We start from the raw sequence: 20617 nt of genomic DNA, 5'->3' as shown, positions 1-20617 counted from the left end.
CATGGGTGGCGATTAGTGGCCACCCGAGGCGGATAAATAAAAGGGGAAGCAAGCGAGTAGTGCACATTCTTCGATTGGGAGATATAGATGAGGAGGTGAGTGAGCGAGAATGAGAACATGAGGAAGAAGCGGGAGTGAGAGAAATAGTCGTTATTTTGATATCTTCTTATATTTTTAATTAAAATTAATTAAAGATATGTAAAAAAAGATAAAAAGGTTAAAAATTCATTTCATGTGGCTGAAGGACAAAACATACAAGATTTTGAAACCACAAGGGTTACACATATAACACACGGACTAAACTTGCTAATATAAAAGACCATATATACTATTTTTGTAATTTTGTGTTAATTTTATATGGATTTAGGGCATAGTAAGCTTTTAATAGCTTTTGCTTTTAAGTTTTTTTTCTAACAAAAACCTTGAATTAGACAAAAAGTAGTGTTAGCCTATACAAGCTTTTAGCTTTCCTTTTAAGCAAAAGTTCATAAACAAAAAGCTACTTCAAAATTAGTTATTGGAGTTTAGTTTATACTTATAAAAATTAACAACAATTTTTATGGAACATTTTTATATAAAATCATAATTTCCAGTTTTCTGTTATCAGTTATTTTTGTAAAATACGTCCTTAATTATACAAAACTTGTGTTACTAAATACATACTCATGCAAAATATTTCCTAATATATATTCTAATTGGATTCTCAATTTCTTTATAGAGTATAAAATTTCACATAGATTATGTAAAAAATAATTCTATAGTTGAAACGAACATTTAGTTAACTATAACATTACATGATCAAAGAACTCATCATACAATATAACATAAGATATATGATCTTTAAGAACAGGAATAAGGTTCGCTAAACGGCTAAACCCTCTCAAAGTTCATCAATTTTAGCTTTAATTAAAACTGGATGATTTTGTGAATATCAAGATCTTTTGTGCTTTGCAATAGAAACTTACCAATACAAGTTTAACCTTTATTTTCATTTAAAGGTCCTTTGATTTTGGATAAATCGTAACTATTCAATTTTGTTTTGGATATTTATAGATAAATATAATATTAAATAGTTGTATGATTATTGATTGCATAAATAGTAGTGTATGACCCTGTGGCACAACAACTAATACTATAATCGAAGTGGTGCAAAAAGCTTTCCATTTCCCACCCACACCTCCTCGTTACCACTTCTAGTCGCTATAAATTGGCATCCTCCCCATTTGATCCTGTCGCTCATGTTCTAATTTCCATCAGAAATTAAACCACCAAACCATATCTACATTTTTTGCAATGTCTACGGTGGTGTGTCAACAAGGTGTGCATTCTTGCATCGAGTCCTCGCTTGTTTTAGAGGCAACCACCATGAGACTCAAACTAATGGCACCAAAGTGTTGCAAAGAAGTCATTAAACATAACGATTATGGTTCTTGGAGTTTCCTTCAGTCTCTTTCCTCCCAAAAGCCCATTGAAAAAGAAAGCTCTTATGTCCATCCTTGGGTCAACCAATCTTCGCACTCAAAGCTCAGTCAGAAAAGCCTTGCACTCTGCACAGAAAGCCTAGGAAATGAGAGCGGGAGTGACACTAGCCAAGGGAGCGTTGCCTTGTTTTCAGAATCCAACAGATTGGACACAAGGAGCCAAGAAATAATTGCTCCTAGGGAGAAAATTAGGGTTTTGGTTCCTCAAATGGGATCAAAGAAAGTTGTTTCTCGTAGCTTTCCACCCCCTTTGACTACAATACGTAGTTCGAGTTTGTTTCATGTTAGTCATCACCGGGAAGGTGGAAGGCTAATCATCCAAGCAGTGGAGGCACCATACAAGAATAGCTGTTTTCAAGCTGAAAGGAGCCATGGACGTCTACGGTTGATATGCACGAAGAGTATGTCAAGATGATAGATCTTTGCATACAAATCAAGAAACCATTCAAGCATATACTAACAAAAATACTGGATACGACTATGACCATCGATGATGATGATGATACAATTGATGTTGTGATGGAACCTAAAAGCAAAGAAAAATATATTGTGCCAATTAGGTGAACGGAAGATGGCATGGATAGAAAGGACTTACATGTAATTGAGAACCTTTTTGGTTGGTTACCTTTTGAAGCTTTTTTAATGTCTAACCTTTTTTTCTTGGGTAGTGATTTTTTTTTATCAAAGCAAATGTCATCAAATCTGAAAGAATATGGAAGTTTAACTACATGAGTTATAATATTGTTCCCTTTGTCCTGTGATGAGATTGAGTTCTATCATTTCTTATGTCACTTCTATTTCTGGAAAACCCTGACACTTTTATATTGAAGGAATACCATGCTAATGCTTGTCACCTCAGATTTGTATATCAAGTATTAAAATAATATTAGTAGTAACAAATGTGTTTGTATGCATGCTTCCATCGATTACTGCTCGTTTATATATATATATATATATATATATATATATATATATATATATATATATATATATATATATATATATATATAGTGGCGAGTTTAGAAATAGAAAACCACATGTCTTACTAATTTTTTTATATACATTTTTTATAAAAATCTAAAGGTTTTTTATAGGTAAGATAGGTCTTAAATTTTTTTAAAGTAGGTCTCTAAAAAAATTATATATTTTAATTTTAAATAAATTAAAAAAATTAGGAGGGTCCTAAAACCCACCTTCCTTATACATACCCTCCCTATATATATATATATATATATATATATATATATATATATATATATATATATATATATATATATATATATATATGGGGTCCGCTTACAGTAAGTACTCAAAAAATTGTGAGTAAAGCGAAGACAATTCTTCACTACCTATTTCGTCAAAGGCACAAACGTCAAACTCAAATACTTACCCGTGATGCGTTTGAATGCGACTCACGTCTGTGGTAACTAATACGGACTTGATGATTTAATCACGTGCAGCGAACATCTATAGAACGTCATTTAAGTGGGTTTTATTATTTTTTTTGTTTTTTTCCTTTTTTTTCGTTAAATAAATTCAAAAAAAAATAAATAGATATATACTCGGTTTTAACGTTTTTATTTTTTGTTTTTTTTAATTATTTGTTTTTTTTCTCTTTTTTTTGTTTTTTTAATTGAAAGATCAAGTATGCTCAAGAGTCATATTAAAATGATATTGCTAAATAACATATGATGCTAAGGGTCACACTAACAACAACTTGATACAATTGATTATTTATTAGAAATTAATTTTAATAAATTTTCATAAACTCTTATAATAAAATGAGAAAATATTAATTTCATGGAAATAGTTATTTTACAATACAAGTAACATATTATTTGATAATGTATGAATTAATAAGTCAATATTTTAGACTTGGAAAGCCTTTTGTCTTTTAGGAAAAGACAAGGTTTATATCTTATAAACTTTGAGTTTATAAAATATAAACTCTTCTTTTCTTTTTTCCACATATGGTCGGCCATGCTAAGGGGAAAAGAGAGGCATGGTTTTCTTATTTGTTTAATCAAAAGAAGTCAAAGCATGGTGCATGCATGGGGACAAGGTTGTCTAAAATGTTTAATGGTTAAGGACTCTTGGATTAACATTCTACTTTAAAGAATGGAGAGTGGATTCATTTATGGGTTACTCTTCCTAGCAAAAGTCGAGAGCTCTTCTTTCCCTCTCCATATTCTCTCAAGTCTTGCACTTTGAAGATAATTGTTGCTTACATCCTCTCTTTAAGTCATAATCTTGTTTTGACTTAAAGCTTAAGAGTTGTAACTAGCATTACATCAAGTTCGCACATTGTTGGTGTCTTTTTGGGTTCATCCATCTTCTTCAACATCCAAGCCTCCCCTAGATTTCATGTTATGGATTGTGTTTGATATAAATTTGGTAACACTTGTGATATAAACTTTTTTACAAAGCGTGACTTAATGTCATGAAATATTTTGAAATCATAACATTTTAAAATCGCTAAAAAGATGGGTATTACAACTATGGGGTGACCGTTTCTTCCTGATTTAGTGTTCTCTATAAGTGAATTCTCTTTTAGCAGGTTTGAAGTCTTAGGATTATAAACCTTATATGTTATTCTATGTCCATGGTTTGATGGGTACTTTTTCAGAAGAACAAGCAAGTGAGAATAGATTTGGATTTTCGGTAATTGGGCATATAATGACGAGATAAGGAGAGATTTAAAACTAACCCAAACATCATAAGCATGGAGAACTTGTTGATTTTAATGTATGTTACAAATTTTCCAAATCCAATGGATGTGAAAGGATTGTTGAAGGAGTGTGAAAGATATGGAATGGTTTCCAATGTTTACATAGCTCGTAAGCTATCTAAGTAATGGGAAAAGGTTTAGATTTGTTAGATTTATCAAGGTGGAAGATTAAAATCGTTTGGTTCAAAATTTACGTTCTATATGGGTTGGAAATTACATTTATTTGCTTCGGTAGCAAGATTTAATAAAGATGAATGGAAACCTAATGATATAGATGAAGACTTAAAAATGAATAACTCAAAACCTACAAACAACATGAATGCCGATAACAAGGATTCAAGGAATCCGTATGCCTTGGTGGTAGAAAAAGGAAAAATAGCAAAGAAGAATTTGGAGACCAAAAAGAACAATCCCAAGCAAATGGTAATTGAAGGAAAATATCCTTTGAAAGTGACGGATGCTTCATGTGTAGTGCTAGGTAAGGTCCAGGATGTAAATTTAATTACTAACATTCATAAGGTTTGTAAAAAGGAGGGCTATGAAGTAGTTTAGATCAACTATATGGGAGGTTTGTAGGTACGACTTCAGTTTAAGTCTCTTCATGTCTAAAATTCAAACAACACTAAGATTGTAAGTGGTATTTTAAGGAATTAAATTTTCTTTCTAAACACTTTTAGAGGAGAAAAGATTGGTTGGAATTGTATTTGATAGTTTCCTATTCTGTACACAGACTCCTAATGTCTTTTAAAAGTTTTCTAGTAATTAGGGGAAGTAATGTTTATGAACGAAGATCAAAATGAGGCGGAACGTATGTATCAAAATAACAACTAGAAGTCTTATTACGGAAACAATTGCATGGAGACAGAGGAAACAAAAAATGTCGATGTGGGTTCCAAAATGGAGTCTGAGGAGGATGAAACAAAAAATGAAAACGAAAATGGTGTTGGGGGAGGAGAATAAATTACAAAAGTTGTCTTTGTTTACTTTTACCGAAATGGTCCATATGTATACTCTTTAGGTTAGAGACTTTGACCATGAGATTTTTGTATGTTGGAAGATTTAATCCCTTTGTAGCAAAAAAATTATAAAATTGTTCCTATAATTTACAAAAAATGTCTAAATGCAGATTTTTTTACTGCAAATAGTCCGTGTGTTTAAAAAAATATACAAAAATGATCCCTGCTTAATAGAAAATTTACAGAGTACACTCCTTACAAAGCGGACATTGAAACTTATGGGTTCGGCAAAGAAATTGGAAATACCGTCCCCATAAAAGAGAGAGGGCAATTTCTAGTTTTATAACACTTATCTAGTCATTGATTGAAGTTATTGCAATAGCAATTTGTCAAGATTAGTTACCTACTAGGACGAACATTGCTAATCCACTCGGGTAGTGTTTCGTACACAAAACAAGATCTGATAGGACTGAACTGATTATTTGTGTAACATTTGATAAGACTAAAACAATAATACATAACAAAAGGAAACTAAAACAATAATACATAACAAAAGGAGTTTGTTATGTGCTACTTTGTCTTGTCTCTCATCTACTATATGCTACTAGGGCTGTAAACGAACTGAACGTTCGGCGAACCGTTCGTGAACTGTTCGGCGGGAAGTTCGTTTATGTTCGTTTATTTAATAAAGACAAAACTTCAAAAATGGTCCCTGTGGTTTCCGAAAATATCAAGTTTAGTCCCTAAGTTCAAAAAACCTCACAGATGGTCCTTGTGGTTTCAAAACTTTTAACAAATGATCTTTTCCGCTAACTCCGTTAACATTTAGCCGTTAAGTGAAGGGCATTTCTATCATTTCACAACCACAGGGACCATCTATGAAGTTTTGCCTTAATTTTTTTAAAAAAAAAAAAAAGAAAAATAAATATAATTATTTAATATTAAACACCATCTCTCTCTCTCTCTTTCTCTCTCACTCACTCACTCACTCACTCTCTCTCTCTCTCTCTCTCCCTCCCTCTCTCCTTCTCTCTCTCTCTCTCTCTCTCGTGAATCAAATCATTCTTCGTTGCCCCCACCATCGCATCATTCCTCACCGTTTGTCACCACCAAATTCTACCACCGGTTCCTCTGGTAAACACTCCGATCCCCATCCCATCCTTCTCTTCCTCCCTAAAAGTTCACCAAGAAATTGAGCCTGAGTAACAGACATGAAATCGTTTAGCAACCCCAATGAAATCATTCACAAAATCAAGAAAAGGGTTCTCCGTTTTAGTCACCGGATCAGCCAGAAGATGAAATGGGGACAGCCCTCCTCCACCCCTCCTCCTGTTGATCGGAAACAACCAAATACCCCTGAGGATCGCTGCTTCCCTCCGCTGCTACTTCGCTGTTTCCTTCCCTTCCTCCCTCGTGTTTGTCCAATGGAACAGAGAAGGAACGGCCAAGGAGGCCACCGGAGCAACCCCCTTGCTGTAACAGTCACCCAACATCATAAGTTGCCTTCGTTTTCTTCCTTCATTTTGGCGATTGTCCAAACCCCCCACCGAACCACCTCTTCTTCCATTCTTCTTTCTCCATTCGATCCAGTGTTTCCCATTCCCCTCGATTTGTAATCGCCGACAACGAGTGAAGAGCCAAGGGGAGTTTGCCGGAGATCGACTCCCTTCTTGCGATCTATTTAACCATCAGACCACCATTTTGACTGCTTTCATTCGTGTTCCTTCTTCCCTTTCCCGATCAATGAAGAAGAGTTGTAAACCAACAAGGGGTTATCGGTCTCGACGGACACCCTTTTCCCTCCTCGTGATTTCCCAGCCGCACCGGACCTCCCATCGATCTGCCTTTCGTTCGTCTGTTCCTTGCCCAATCTGATGGATACGATGATTATTCAAGGTCAAAGTTGGTTTGGCTTTTTAGGGAAGATGAAGCTATAAGAATACGTATTGTACAAGTCTCAAAGCAATGGAGAGAGAGAGAGAGAGAGAGAGAGAGAGTGTGTGTGTGTGTGTGTGTGTGTGTGTGTGTGTGAGTGAGAGAGAGAGATCAAATTTCTTTCATTTTTTCTTTTTTTTTAATAAAAAAATTAAGATAATAAGAGAAAACCTCATAAATGGTCCCCGGATATTGAAATGATGAAAATACCCCTCACTTAACGGTAGAAAGCTGACGGAGTTAGGCGGAAGGACTAAACATTAAAAGTTTTGAAACCACAGAGACCATCTTTAATAAATGAACGAACATGAACAAAAATTATCGTTCGTTTAGTTAAATGAACGAACATGAACAATGGTCTCGTTCGTTCATTTATGTTCGTGAACGTTCGTTTATGATGTTCGTTTACGTTCGTTTATGTTTGTTCGTTTAAGTTTATTTATATTCATTTATATTCAATTTTTTTTATTATATTGCTATATTATATGTTCGTTTATGTTCATATATGTTCAATTGTGTTTTTTTATGTTTGTTCGTTTATGTTTGTTCGTTTATGTTCGTTTAGCATGTTCACGAACATAAACGAACAAACATGAACAAAGTAATTTGTTAAACGAACGAACATGAACAAGAAAATCCCGTTCGTTTATCCGTTCGTGTTCGTTTGTTGTTCGGCTAACTTAAGCGAATGAACATGAACAAGACCTTGTTCGTGTTCGTTTGGTTCGTTTACAGCCCTATATGCTACCCAAAGTCAAAAATGAAAAAAACATCCGATCTAACCACAAACCTAACCTTTTTTCAATCCAAGCAAATGAAATATTTTTTTATTTTCATATTTCACATATAACAGGATCACAACAAATAAAAAAATAAAAAAAAAAGGGTAATATTTATATGAGGGCGACCACATGGATTTAATACAAATTGAGGTGGTTTTGCTCGCCGTATTCGTTGGTCTCATCTTCACTTTAAATAATAATATTACAACTAAATACAATAACTAAATCAAAAACAAATCAAAACCCAACATTACACTCTTGCTCTCATCATCTTCATGTATTTAATTTCCAGGAAACACAAACCTCAATCGTTCTTTTTGCTTATTTATAATCCGATCCTTTGGGGACAATGTTTTTGCTACCCCTGCTTGCCTCATCATCTCTGCCACATTCATAATTGTCACAAGATATAGCAAACATACTTTCATTTTTTTTCTTAAAGGATGGAAGAAAAGATAGATTTACCTCGTTTTCTTTCAAGCTCTTCCGCGAGCTCTTCTTTCCATCTTCTTTGCCTCTCTGAGAAGCTTGCCCTATAAAAATACAATATTTTTAGTCTCCAATAACCACAAAATAAGAAGCTAAATTTAAACAGAGCTTATATAGTCACAAACCTTGGACTAATGGCCTCTACTTGAGAATCATTCTGAGGAGACCGACATTCATGTGGATTTTGATCATTTACACCAGCAACACGCGATAAGCTCTCAGAATTATTATTATTATTATTATTACCAGGACTGGAAATGTCAACAGCTGAAGATAATCTCTTTCTTAGCCGCCTAATAGGTGATCTGCTGCTTTTCGGAGGTAAGTGCAGGTTGCTTGATAAATTTTCCTTGTTTTCATTCCCAACAGGAGTAATTGTTGTATTCATGGAGTTGTAAAATTCTTCATATAGAGGCGTCTGCATCTTCTTCAGATCTAAAGCCTGTTTTCCACATACCCAAAAAAAAAGTTAACCATTTGTTATACAGTACACAATACATGACATGACATAACAGAACAGAACCAGGTTGTACTGTTTTTTGTTGCAGTTTGACTTTTGATTGGGATTAATGTGAACGAGACAAGAAATGTAATTCTTTTCCCGCTTGAAAAGGTGGAACAATATTTGACAAACACTTGCTCTCCATCCCTCGTATGTGCAAATGACGTAAATACCCTCATCAACCTCATCATTGAAAATAGCCCTAAAATGTTTGTCCAGTCCCTTCCCATTAACTCCTATCCCATGTAACAAACACGGCCTTCGGCCGTGTTGTTTACACAGGATAGAACTGGAAGGGACTGAACAAGCTTTTTAGGGCTATTTCCAATGATGAGGTTGAGGAGGGCATTTATGTCATTTGCACATATGAGGGATAGAGAGCAAGTGTTTGTCAAATATTGTTTTACCTTTTCAGGCGTGACAAGAATTACATTTCTTGTCTCATTCACATTAATCCCAATCAAAAGTCCAACTGCAAACCAAACACTGTACAACCTGTCATGTCATGTCATGTCATGTCATGTTAGAAACAAAATCCACCTTCTCATTAATGAATGCTATGATCTTTGTTTCTGTAACTTCTTCTTCCTCCTCTACCCCTGAAGGAAAACTAAAACCATTATCTCCATCTGCAGTCATCTCACAAACTTCATCTGGAAACAATTTAGCAGCTACATCCTTTCCAAATTCAGGACTCGCATCAAACTGACATGCCACGTCATCATCAGGTTCCATCATGGGGTTAAAACTCTGTCTCCAATCACATATTGTTAGAGCCATAATATCCAAAAAAAAAATACCATAAGTGCATTTTGGATGCCATCTATGCAGTTATTACCTTATTGGCATCATTAAATTCAAATTTCATAGATGTGTTCCCAGCCATTAGATCATCATCATCCATTTGACACATGTCATCATCATATCTACTTGAACCCCATCCAGAAAATTTCTCAGGGTATATAGTTGAGCACCTTACACTATCTTTATCATCAGCATCCACCATTCCACCACTACCACTTGTTTTCATGTTCATGCATATGCTGCAATAGCAAATCAACTTTTCATTTATTGAAATAATTTATATAAGTAATAAAAAAAAGGATAAATCATAAATCTTATGGATTCTCTCACCTTCTAGGTTGCTTCATGGATGTTGGAATTTGATTGCTAGGTGTTGCCTATATAACAAAAGTGTAATAATTTATAGAAAAATATTTTAAAAAAAAATTAAAGGAGTTTTTATGTTAGAATACTGACTATAACTGATGTGCGAAAGACAGGATGAGACTCCTCATACTCTCCAGTAACAAATGGATGCTGCAAAGAATTAGAAAACACAAACCAAAACTTTTACTTTATTAAACAAATAAGTTTAAAAGGAAAAGAAAAAATGAATAACATTTTTTTTTGTTTCCATATTTTAATTGTTATTCATTTCCAGTTTAGTGACTATAAATAAAGCTTGAGATGGAAATCACCTGTAGTAACTCTGATGCATCAGGCCTGAGATTTGGTTCCCTATCATAGCATAAACCAATAAAGGTAAGAAAAAAAAATAAAAATAAAGATAATAATATAATATGAATTCATACTTTTGGAGGCATTTTAGCAAAAAATCCTTTGCTTCTGCAGAAAGATGATCTGGTATAGGTGGATGAGCTTTTGTTGTTCCTATATGAAAGAGAGCAGCAACCTAAACAAAAGAAAAAAACACCCATGATTTATTTAGTACACATACCTAGGAATAAATTCTGAAACCTTAAAATCTCAGAACAATAAATTGTAAACAAACAAACACCTCCTGATATTGTTGACTCCATGGAGGCTTTCCAGTTGCCATTTCAATAACAGTGCATCCAACACTCCATATATCAGCAGAGCTACAAAAATAACAAATAAAAACAAAATAAATTTATTCAAATACCTTTTTAAACATCATTTATTTATCCAAAAAACAATTAATGATTAATTGATTATACTAACAAGCTATGGCCAGTTTGGAGTATAACTTCAGGAGCCATCCAATATGGGGTACCCTTCATTGACTTTGCGCCTGTCATTGTAGCCTAAAGAAAAAAAATATATTTAAAAAAAATCAGTGTATAAAGTAAAAGTAATTAATAATAATTAGGGCATAGCATATTAGCATGCATACCAGCTCTACAACTTTCTTTGAGGCACCAAAATCTGCAAGTTTGATCCTTCCTTTATTATCAACAAGAATATTTGCCCCCTGTTGTCACAAAAAATGTCCACATATTCAACTACAAACATGAACTCATATCAGAGAGATAGAGAGAGAGTGAATTTACCTTGATGTCCCTATGCATAATACCATTTTTGTGGAGATATTCCAGCCCTAATAATAATTGTTTTGTGTACATTCTTATCACCTGCTCCATTTAGAAACTAAAGTTAAATTTCCAAGTTCCTTATGAAAAGATTCCATTAACTAAAATTCAAAATTATGGTAACAGTAACTTACAGATTCAGGGAAGGAACCAAATTTTCCTAGGAGTGATGAGATGGATCCACCTGGAACAAATTCCAGGAAGATATTTAATGATTCCTCCTCTCTAGCAGTTCCCAGATACCTCTGTAACAAAATAAAAATAAAAAAAACACATAAGGTACATTGGCATAACATGATTATGTAGCTTTTGGATACTCTATGTATACAGTTATAGGTGGATAATGATGTATCTTTGATGATATATATGGATGATGATAAATGATTTTGAGAATTGCTATTTTCCTGGTGTTGGGATTTACCAAATACAAGATAATAATAAAAATATTTTGCAACTTACAACAATGTTTGGATGTGAAAGATTCTTCAATAACTTCACTTCTTCTTCAAGCTCCCGGATGTGTGCCTATCATGAGTGAAAATGCTCCATTAAGCTACCAATCTTTGAATACAGAGTCAAATATTCTATAATCTATATTACAAATCAAAATCTTGCAGTAACAAAGGTTACTTGCTCAATTTTCTTATGAGAAAAATGCTCCATTACTTGTATGTTACAAATCCAATACAAGTTTTGTGACTGCAATTTGTGTTAAAAAAATATGGTAGATGTCATATGATAGAAGTTCAGGATATAGTTAGTGCTGTGCATCCTGAATTGAATTGTGATTAGCTAATTAATAGATCAGAGTGTGATCACTTAGTAACTTATTGATCCAAATCTGAGCCATTACAAAAGTGTAAAATAAGAAACAATCAGATTATATAGAAGACAAGTGATGAAAGATAAATCAACTTATTGGTTATTTCCTCATTAGAATGGAAGCTTCATGAGGTCTAATCACAACCATGAGTGATTAAAACTTATGTAAATAGAAACACACCTGCGTTTTGTCCTTTGAAGCAGTATTTACAACAACAGAAACCTGCAGATGAAAACAACAAAGAACAACATCAATACCAAATCTATAAGATTTAGTACTACCACAAGCAACATGCAGCATATGCCAATTACGCCTTAAAAACCTGTTTGACAGCAAGTAGCTCCCCTGAATCGAGATTCATTCCCATATAAACCCTACCAAATGCCCCACAACCGATTAATTCTCCTTTCCGCCATCGGATCTGGGAGCCGGCCTCTTCGTTTTTGGTCTTCGCCACCGGTCTGCTTGGAGGTAGGGCCTGAATGGAAGACTTAGAGAAAAGTCCGATTTTTGATTTACGAATGCTTGAACCGATCTTTTCGACAAATCCACCGAAAGAATCGCCGACACCATTTTCATTTCCCCCACCGCCGGCGGAGGGTTTGAACACTAGAGATCGACGAACTGAGCCGATAAAATCTTGCATCACTTAGGGCCAAGTGAAGAAGTTGAGATTAATCAACTGAGGAAGTCGAACACGAATGTGTTACCAGGTTGTCCCTTGATCTCTTCTTCACTTGCAATGATGCGATGAGAGAGATAGAGAGAGGAGGGAACCGTTGGAGGAATTGGATTTCAAAAATGCAAAAATAAACAAATCGAAAATGGTAGTTTACGTTAGAGGCTTTTCACTCATGAAGCCCTAAAAAGTCTCATTTTCAAGGTGGTTTTTAATGTTTATGTCGATAAATAATAGACCATTGTTGAAAAAAGTATTTTAAATTCTCCTAATAAGAAGTTTGATAAAATGTTCATGTATTTATTAAAACGTGACACTGTGTATTGAGAAAAGAACAATTATATTTTTAAGGTTGTAATTCACAAAAGGTTAATGTCATAAAATGGTTAGTAATATTTTTAATTTATTTTTAAGTCATTTATTTTTCAACTATAGACTATAGTCAATAAATCAATTATTATTTTTATATTTATTATATCGTTAAAGTAGATTTCAGTCCAGAAAAAAGGTATTAAACATCTTATATGTTGTCCATTATATTCATCTAATATAATATAATTTGCTAATTTTTGTTCACTTAGCCTTTTAATCATAGGTCTACGAGCTAACAAAACTCGATCATAGCAATATACTATGTACACCATATAAAATCGAAATTCAATCTAATGGTATAATAAAACACACACAAAAATGTCTATCTAGTAGAGACAAAAGATGATTAACTTAAATATTGTAATTTTTATTAGGAAATTAACATACTTCATTTTTTGTTTTTTCATAAGAGTTGTCGTTTTTAATATCAAAATTGTATATAATATAGGTGTAATTTTTAACTGTAATTTTATTGAAAGTCAAATTAAAATACTCAAGTTCTTTTGGTTTTGGGCTCGAAATTGATTTCGTCTATGATCATATCAAAAAACCAATAAGTATAAAACAGTTACAAGCACCTCCAATATGAATAAATGTAATTATCATTGCAAAGATGATCAATACCATTAATCGATCTTAAACTCGTTCCATGATGTTGGTTCGGCCATAAAATATTTTATTGTGGTGGAGAATCAATGATCCCGGATATTTTTGTTCTTTTTTTCGGAAGTCTAGTTGTTGAGAAGTGAAATTTCATACAGGATGTTCATGGTTCAAACATTGGCATACCTAAAATATTACTAGTGTTTCATGATTGACCTCTCACATAGGCGTTGGGACGGGTTAATATGGATTTTTCAGAGGGTGTGGTTTACCATTTTTAAATTGGTTCTTTGTTTAAGGTTTAGTGAAACTCAATCGAAAAGATATCAAAAAAGGGTAAACAATTATTCCACACGGAAAATGTATCATAGAAGATATTAAAATAAGAAACTGTTTACCAAACATGGAAAAGGAAATTAGTTGGATTGATATTAATATAATTGAAATATGTATACTTTGTTAACCTCCCACCAAGGTGAGATGATCAAGGACCCATCGATAATCGAGGTCCAACTCCACTACTAAGTGGTCACAAAAATTGGTTGCAACTCCAACACCACATGTATTAATATAATAACATGTTGTTTATATGCACAAATTATAACGTCCCAAAAATACTAAGTAAAATTTTCATTGACAAATCAATCAAACGTTCATTCATTACTTTCAAAAGATAGATAGAGTATAATGCATTCTCAAAACATCAGAGTAAACTATAAAAAGATATTGTGGAATAAATCTCCAGGGGATGCAGTGCGATCAGGTCGGGCCTTTTCCTTTGGAACCAGAAGTACTTGGAACATTTAAACATAAAACTGTAAAGCACAAAGCTTAGTAAGTTCCCCAAATTAACATATACCATACATAACATTGGGCCATGCCCACACAACTAATGGGCCCCGACCTCTATACATGCAAGAGTCACAAATACAATCTAGCATCCTACATAATTAGTGATAAAACTCACCTCATAGGTGCAGTCGACAACTAACAAGCTCACACAATCACAAAGCAGGTGCTACACACCTCCTACAGAATCATACAAGGCAACCCTTAGTCTACCTTCTAAACCAAAAATTTGACTAAAAGTGAAACTAGTTCAAAAAGTCAACAGTCAGAGTCAACTCCAACTGACATCCATGTTGTGGCCGACCCATGACCACGTCATGGCCATTCAACTTGGTCACGATCAAAATCCGCTACCATGTCGTGGCAGGCATGCCACCACACCGTGGCAGAGTCCAGGCATGTTACGTCCTAAATTTCAAAGGCAAATTTTTCATTTTTATTTATTAAAAATATACGTCTTACAAAACATTACAATTTATTATTATATCAAAAAATATTTTATCGGAAGTCTATAAAACTTTATTGATGCTTCGATGTCAATACAGTCTTGCATAAGCCTTTCCACGATCAGATGAACAAACTGTAAAGCAATAATTCAACAATTGTAAGTCGAGGCTTAGTGAATTCCCTCAAAATATTCCATACCACAACATATATACAATGCATACATATAATAGCCTTCAACATATAGTTGGTCCGCCCCTGGCCTTCAGTATAAATTCGGTCCACCCTATCTTTGCCTACACCATATAGTTGGACCACACATTGTCCTTTAGCATAGAGCTAGTACGCCCGAGCCTATTGTCCTTCAGCACAGGGCTGGTCCGCCCTCAACTCCACATATAGATATATCAACATACATATAGCAACAATCCACATAACAGGGAACTAACTAACCTAGTCTAATTGCCTAAGTGCATACTACAAGGTAATTATATCCTAACATATAGAGGATACATACTGGAGTATACAATATAGTGAGAAGACTCACCTTGACAGATTCTCAAAGGATTAACAGTTAACCAGACAGTTTAGCTGACGACCAATACTTTAACGAGGATTAACATATATTACTATAGTTTATTAGTTCTCTGGGAATCTGTAATGTAGGCTTGATCTAACACTAATCCCAATGAATACCGATAGTTCTATCAAATAAGGATCAGCTAGGTCGGACAGTTAGGAGGCAGGATCATTTCGGCGTATAGCTTTTCTGAAATCCAACAACCAAGCCAATGTGACCATTCTAGGCACCTTTCCCGTAAGTAGATCAATCAGTATTATAACTAGAATTACTGATATATATATATATATATATATATATATATATATATATATATATATATATATATATATATATATATCTTTACTATCTTATAAAAGAAATCTCACTATTTCTAAAAATGGATTGAATATAATAATATTATTTTTTAAGACGTTCAAATCATTAAGCTAATAGTACAAGTAGTCTATCAATAAAATAACATTAAATTTTAACCCACGTTTTGAATCCTTATATTTCTTAGCAAATTCTATCTCCTTCCCTGAATTTCGGATAATTCAAAATTTGAAATCATCCGAAAATGCATGTTGATTCAAATATTTCTCCTGCAGATGGCTCTTTGTTACATCCTCTACTATAAAGCCTACCGTGAATCTATTGTTAATGGAGGTTTTGCAACATTTTGCAAAGTATAACATGTTATATTTTTGATGTTGAAGATCTGAAATTCTATCATAGTTAGGTAAGAATCCTCTTCTTGAATCCTTTTTTTCTCTCTCTAAACACAATGATGATCTCGAATCGTTCAGGTTATCTTGCACCCCTATATTCTCACCTGTCTTCACCAATAACATCATCCACCATTGTATTCACAAGATCAACCATCATCGCTGTCAAAACCATCATACACCACCGCATCAGGTGACTCCTTCATATTACTTCTTATTTGTCTGTATCCTGAGTTGGAATCGCAAATCAAAACACCCAGATCTTATTTGGAGTTGTTATTTGCTACACATCAAATGATAGAGCTTCAAGATTTTGTTTATCTCTCCCCTTATTTAGACATATGATCAATTTGTATGTGATTTTTTGGTAACAGAAAGCTCAGATTTTTTTTGTTGCAGATATGTCAACAAAGTGTTTTCATTGCTCCACTTTCAGGTAACATTTTTTACCTATACATGCTTTGATTTCAAAAAACTTGATTTTTTTGGATCTTCTTATGGATGTGATGATTCTGGGAATGGTAGAAAACCTCATTCTCCATCCACAAACCCTAATCTTCTCCCTCTATCTCAGAATACCTTCCTTTCTATTTCCTCACTTCCTCACCTGCCTCAACTCATCGAAAATTGACCATTAGCCCACCAGAAAGTCTATACGACTCTTCTTCCCTTGAAGATTAACTTTCAGACAAGTGAAACTGGTAAATCCCATTCTTAGTTTTTTTGTCGGTTCAGTCCAAGAATTGGGGTTTTTATTGCTTTATATTTGATCTTCTTTTATGATTAATGATATTAGGTCTTCATTGTTAATTTTATTATTATGTATGCAGAAGGCTTCTTGCTGAAGCTGCCCTAGAATGTCTAGAAACTTGAAAAGAAGGTCGTATAAACCATAGTGTTGGTCATTGAAGGTGAATGGATTGGAAATTTGATATTAGAACTTCTGAAAGGGTTGGGGCTAACCATGTAAGGCTGCTAGAACTTCATGTGTATCTTGATCTACATATACTCTAGGTTCGGACAAACCATTTTTTAATAGAGGCTTTATCAATGTCGAGATCAATATGCATAAAAAATGGATCAGGAAAACGATTTTGAGACAGGATGGGGCGAAGGCCTTATCTTAACAGGTTTTTATTTTAATCCTTACTTGTAATTGATTTCATCATTTTTAACTTTTTGTATTTTTATCTTATAAATATCTTGGGTGAAAGCTTTATTATATCAGGTTTGTTCCTAAAAAGGTTTTTACTATGTTTCTTTAATGTGTTGGCTTTGCAGGTTCAAAGAACTCAACCAAGAGGGCCAGTTATAGCACTGTATTATCATTAGTTTGTATATTTTGGCATCTTACTTTCAATAAAGAACGGATAAACACAAGATTTGACATGATTAAGGTAGTTTGTATATTTTTCATCTTGTTTAGTCTAAAAATGAAACCTTTTTCATCATTGGTCCTTATAATATCAAGTTTCATCACATGGACTTCCTGATCATGGTGATTATGGTCCTTATTATAAGGTTCTATATAGATTTTGTTCAATAGTTTAAGGTTTCGAGAACCTAAATCAATATGAATCCTTGAATTACATACGATCGTTGAAAATGTTTTAATTTGTGACCAAACTTGGTTAAAATCACAATGAACAAGTTGACACATGAGCATTTTGGCCTTCTCAAAGGCCTACTTATCGACTTTTGAATCACAACACCTGATATTCTAAAAGTTTATTTTTATAAACTATTATTTAAATATTTTAGCATTATACTTAGTAAGACATTAAATTAATAAAGGAATTAAGGAAAACGAAAAAAAAGAGGACGATAAACAATACAAGTGGTTTGGGTTTGTATAAATGGAAGTACTAACCATTTAATATGGTATGGTAATGCTCTTGAAAAATAGATTCCATTTAATATTCATTTCACGAAGTGAACACAAAATGGTTTTAACTCTAAAGAGATCAAATTATTCGTCGTCCGCCGCTTTGCGCAGGTAGACAGCTCGTATATATATATATATATATATATATATATATATATATATATATATATATTCATAACAACGACTATAAACATAAATATAGCTACACTTAGGACAGAGTAAGCGTAGCTTACCTACAGAGTATTTTGATAAGAACCGAGAGTTAAACGGACATAATACTGACTCGAGATCTCCTACTCGAAGGCTACTACTCGAATGTGTACTCGAGGGCTTTGCCGCAGACCGAAAACTACAGTAAAATGGCTCTATAAAGGAGAATATCGAGAGAGGGAAGTTCTAGGGGTATGGAGTAAGCAGCTTATAAAAGATGTGGATTATTTATAGGCTCACAAGGGGTGCGCGTCGTGCATGCATAGGGCACGCCGCACACATTTGTGTTGTTGGCTCCACCCTCCTTCTACCACGTGTCGTGCTCGGGGTCGTCCACCTCTTACCTTCTAGAAACAAGCCACATGTCACGAAATCGTGGTGCCACGTGTCACATCCACAACATGATACGTTGCCTTGACCCTTGGAGGAGTAGGCGGACGATTTTCCACGTGGCGCCCTCTGGTGGTGTCGCGGGCACCGCGCGCACGAATTTCTAGATTTTCGAAATGGCGTAACTTCTTCATACGAGCTCCGTTTTCGACATTTTTTATATCGCCGGAAAGCTCTCGACAAGATCTACAACTTTCCTTTAGACCCAAAAACCTAATTATCACTCTATCAAAAATTTATATTTTTGATAGGCTTAGACTATTAGAGATCGTTGTAGAAAGCATAACTATTACATACGGACTACGTTCTCGATGTTCTTTATATCGACGTACACCTATGGAAGAGATATTCAACTCTCATTTAGATTACTTTTCCTAATAAACTACCGTTCTAAAATTTGATTTATGTGTCACGCATTGTTATACCCGGTTGCACATAAACTTCGAAAAATCATAACTTTCTCTCACGAAGTCAAATTTGGACGTTCTCTATATCTATGGAAATCGTATTGACGTTTCCTAATTGTATATGATAATTATTTTGGCTCAATATCAATATATTTTTATTTTGTATTTTATAATATTTACAATCTACGACTACGGTGAAAATAGGGTGTTGCAAATCTCCTCCACTTACAAGGATTTCGTCCCCGAAATCTAACTAAATAACTCTGGGTAGTTTCTCATCATCTCTTCTTCTGGCAACCAAGTCCATTCCGATCCTTTTCAGTGTTTCCACTAAACCTTCACTAGTTTGATTACCTTGTTGTGCAAGGTCTTCGTCTTCTTATCCAGGATTGCCACTGATTTTTCCACGTAGTTCAGATGCTTGTCTACATGAATGTCTTCCAAAGGTACAATATCGGATTCATCCATAATGCACTTCCTTAATTGGGAGACACAGTAGGTGTTATGGATCTGACTGAGCACTTCTGGCAGATCTAAACGATAGGCAACCTTGCCCACTCGAGCAATGACTCAAAAACGTATGATATACCTTGGGCCTAACTTGCCCCTCTTTCGGAACCTAATGTTTATGGATGTTACAGAATAGCAATAAGGTTTCCTAAGTTTAGGTAATATAGATGATGTTTATGTGATAATAATGTTGGATTAGATTGTTAGAACCTGAAAGTGAACCTCTAGCAATCCTAAGTACCCATTTTGAAGTGTGTATAGTCCGAAGTGGAAGAGCAGTCCGGAATCTGTCCGGACCAAATGAGGAGAAGATAAGAAGCTGAAGATATTCCGGAATGACTTTCATGTCCGGAATGAATGCTGATCCGGAGTTACAATATTTTGTCTTTATGCATTTATTAAGTTTGTCTTTGTATTGATGTAACGTTTCATAGGACTTAGTCTTTTTGTTGTATTAGTCAATCAGAATGTCAGAAACATTCCTATTGTCCGGTCCTATGTAAGCTTTCTAGTTAATTCGATGTAACCTTCTCTCCTATTTATAGGAGCTTTCAATGCAAAGTCAAACGCGGATCATTCACTCTACTTTTGGCATTTACTAAGTTATTTCAAACATTCTTCTTGTTCTTCATTTATTAGCTTTACCCTGATCATTTATTATCATTCTTTATTTAATGACTTGATCATTTGTTGAATACATTATCTAAGACTTGACTGGTCTTTCCAGTCTAGACTTGAACACTTATTAGCAAGCAGACATTGATCTTAAGCATTCACTCAAGGTTTGAGTTCTCAAACCTTGTCCCTGTGCATCAGATCTATTTTGTTCTCTCAATTGGTATCAGAGCATGAGTGGTTGTCCTTTGAATCCATAAGATTAGATTATAGTTGGTTTGAATTTACCCTGGTATTTCAACCATTTCTGTGATAA

The 20617-nt window shown here is 34.2% G+C and overlaps 2 protein-coding genes and 1 long non-coding RNA gene across 3 annotated transcripts; 2 read left to right on the top strand and 1 right to left on the bottom strand.

The window, feature by feature from the left end:
* Window positions 1-1243: 1243 nt before the first annotated feature.
* LOC145117188 (protein FANTASTIC FOUR 3-like) lies at window positions 1244-2194 on the top strand. Its single transcript, XM_079053487.1, has one exon. It carries the CDS (start codon window positions 1294-1296, stop codon window positions 1894-1896), a length of 603 nt encoding a protein of 200 aa, XP_078909613.1. The 5' UTR covers window positions 1244-1293; the 3' UTR covers window positions 1897-2194.
* A 5779-nt stretch (window positions 2195-7973) lies between these two features.
* LOC145115776 (mitogen-activated protein kinase kinase kinase NPK1-like) lies at window positions 7974-12897 on the bottom strand. The gene is made up of 17 exons (XM_079052137.1): window positions 12373-12897; window positions 12231-12272; window positions 11687-11752; window positions 11362-11472; window positions 11189-11269; window positions 11032-11109; window positions 10860-10942; window positions 10675-10756; window positions 10469-10569; window positions 10355-10394; window positions 10134-10193; window positions 10008-10054; window positions 9712-9916; window positions 9414-9623; window positions 8497-8813; window positions 8348-8415; window positions 7974-8264 (listed from the first exon to the last, which is right to left on the bottom strand). The coding sequence occupies exons 1-17, from the start codon at window positions 12694-12696 to the stop codon at window positions 8164-8166; spliced, it is 2016 nt and encodes a 671-aa protein (XP_078908263.1). The 5' UTR covers window positions 12697-12897; the 3' UTR covers window positions 7974-8163.
* A 3916-nt stretch (window positions 12898-16813) lies between these two features.
* On the top strand, window positions 16814-17601 carry LOC145117413 (uncharacterized). Its single transcript, XR_013712647.1, has 3 exons — window positions 16814-16985; window positions 17115-17414; window positions 17566-17601. It is a non-coding gene; the product is annotated as an uncharacterized LOC145117413 (long non-coding RNA).
* Window positions 17602-20617: the final 3016 nt, after the last annotated feature.

Source organism: Lactuca virosa, chromosome 5 (genome assembly GCF_052849685.1).
Source record: "Lactuca virosa cultivar CGN04683 chromosome 5, Lactuca_virosa_CGN04683_v6, whole genome shotgun sequence".
NCBI classification, from domain to species: domain Eukaryota; kingdom Viridiplantae; phylum Streptophyta; class Magnoliopsida; order Asterales; family Asteraceae; genus Lactuca; species Lactuca virosa.
This window is presented reverse-complemented; position numbering and strand designations above follow the sequence as displayed.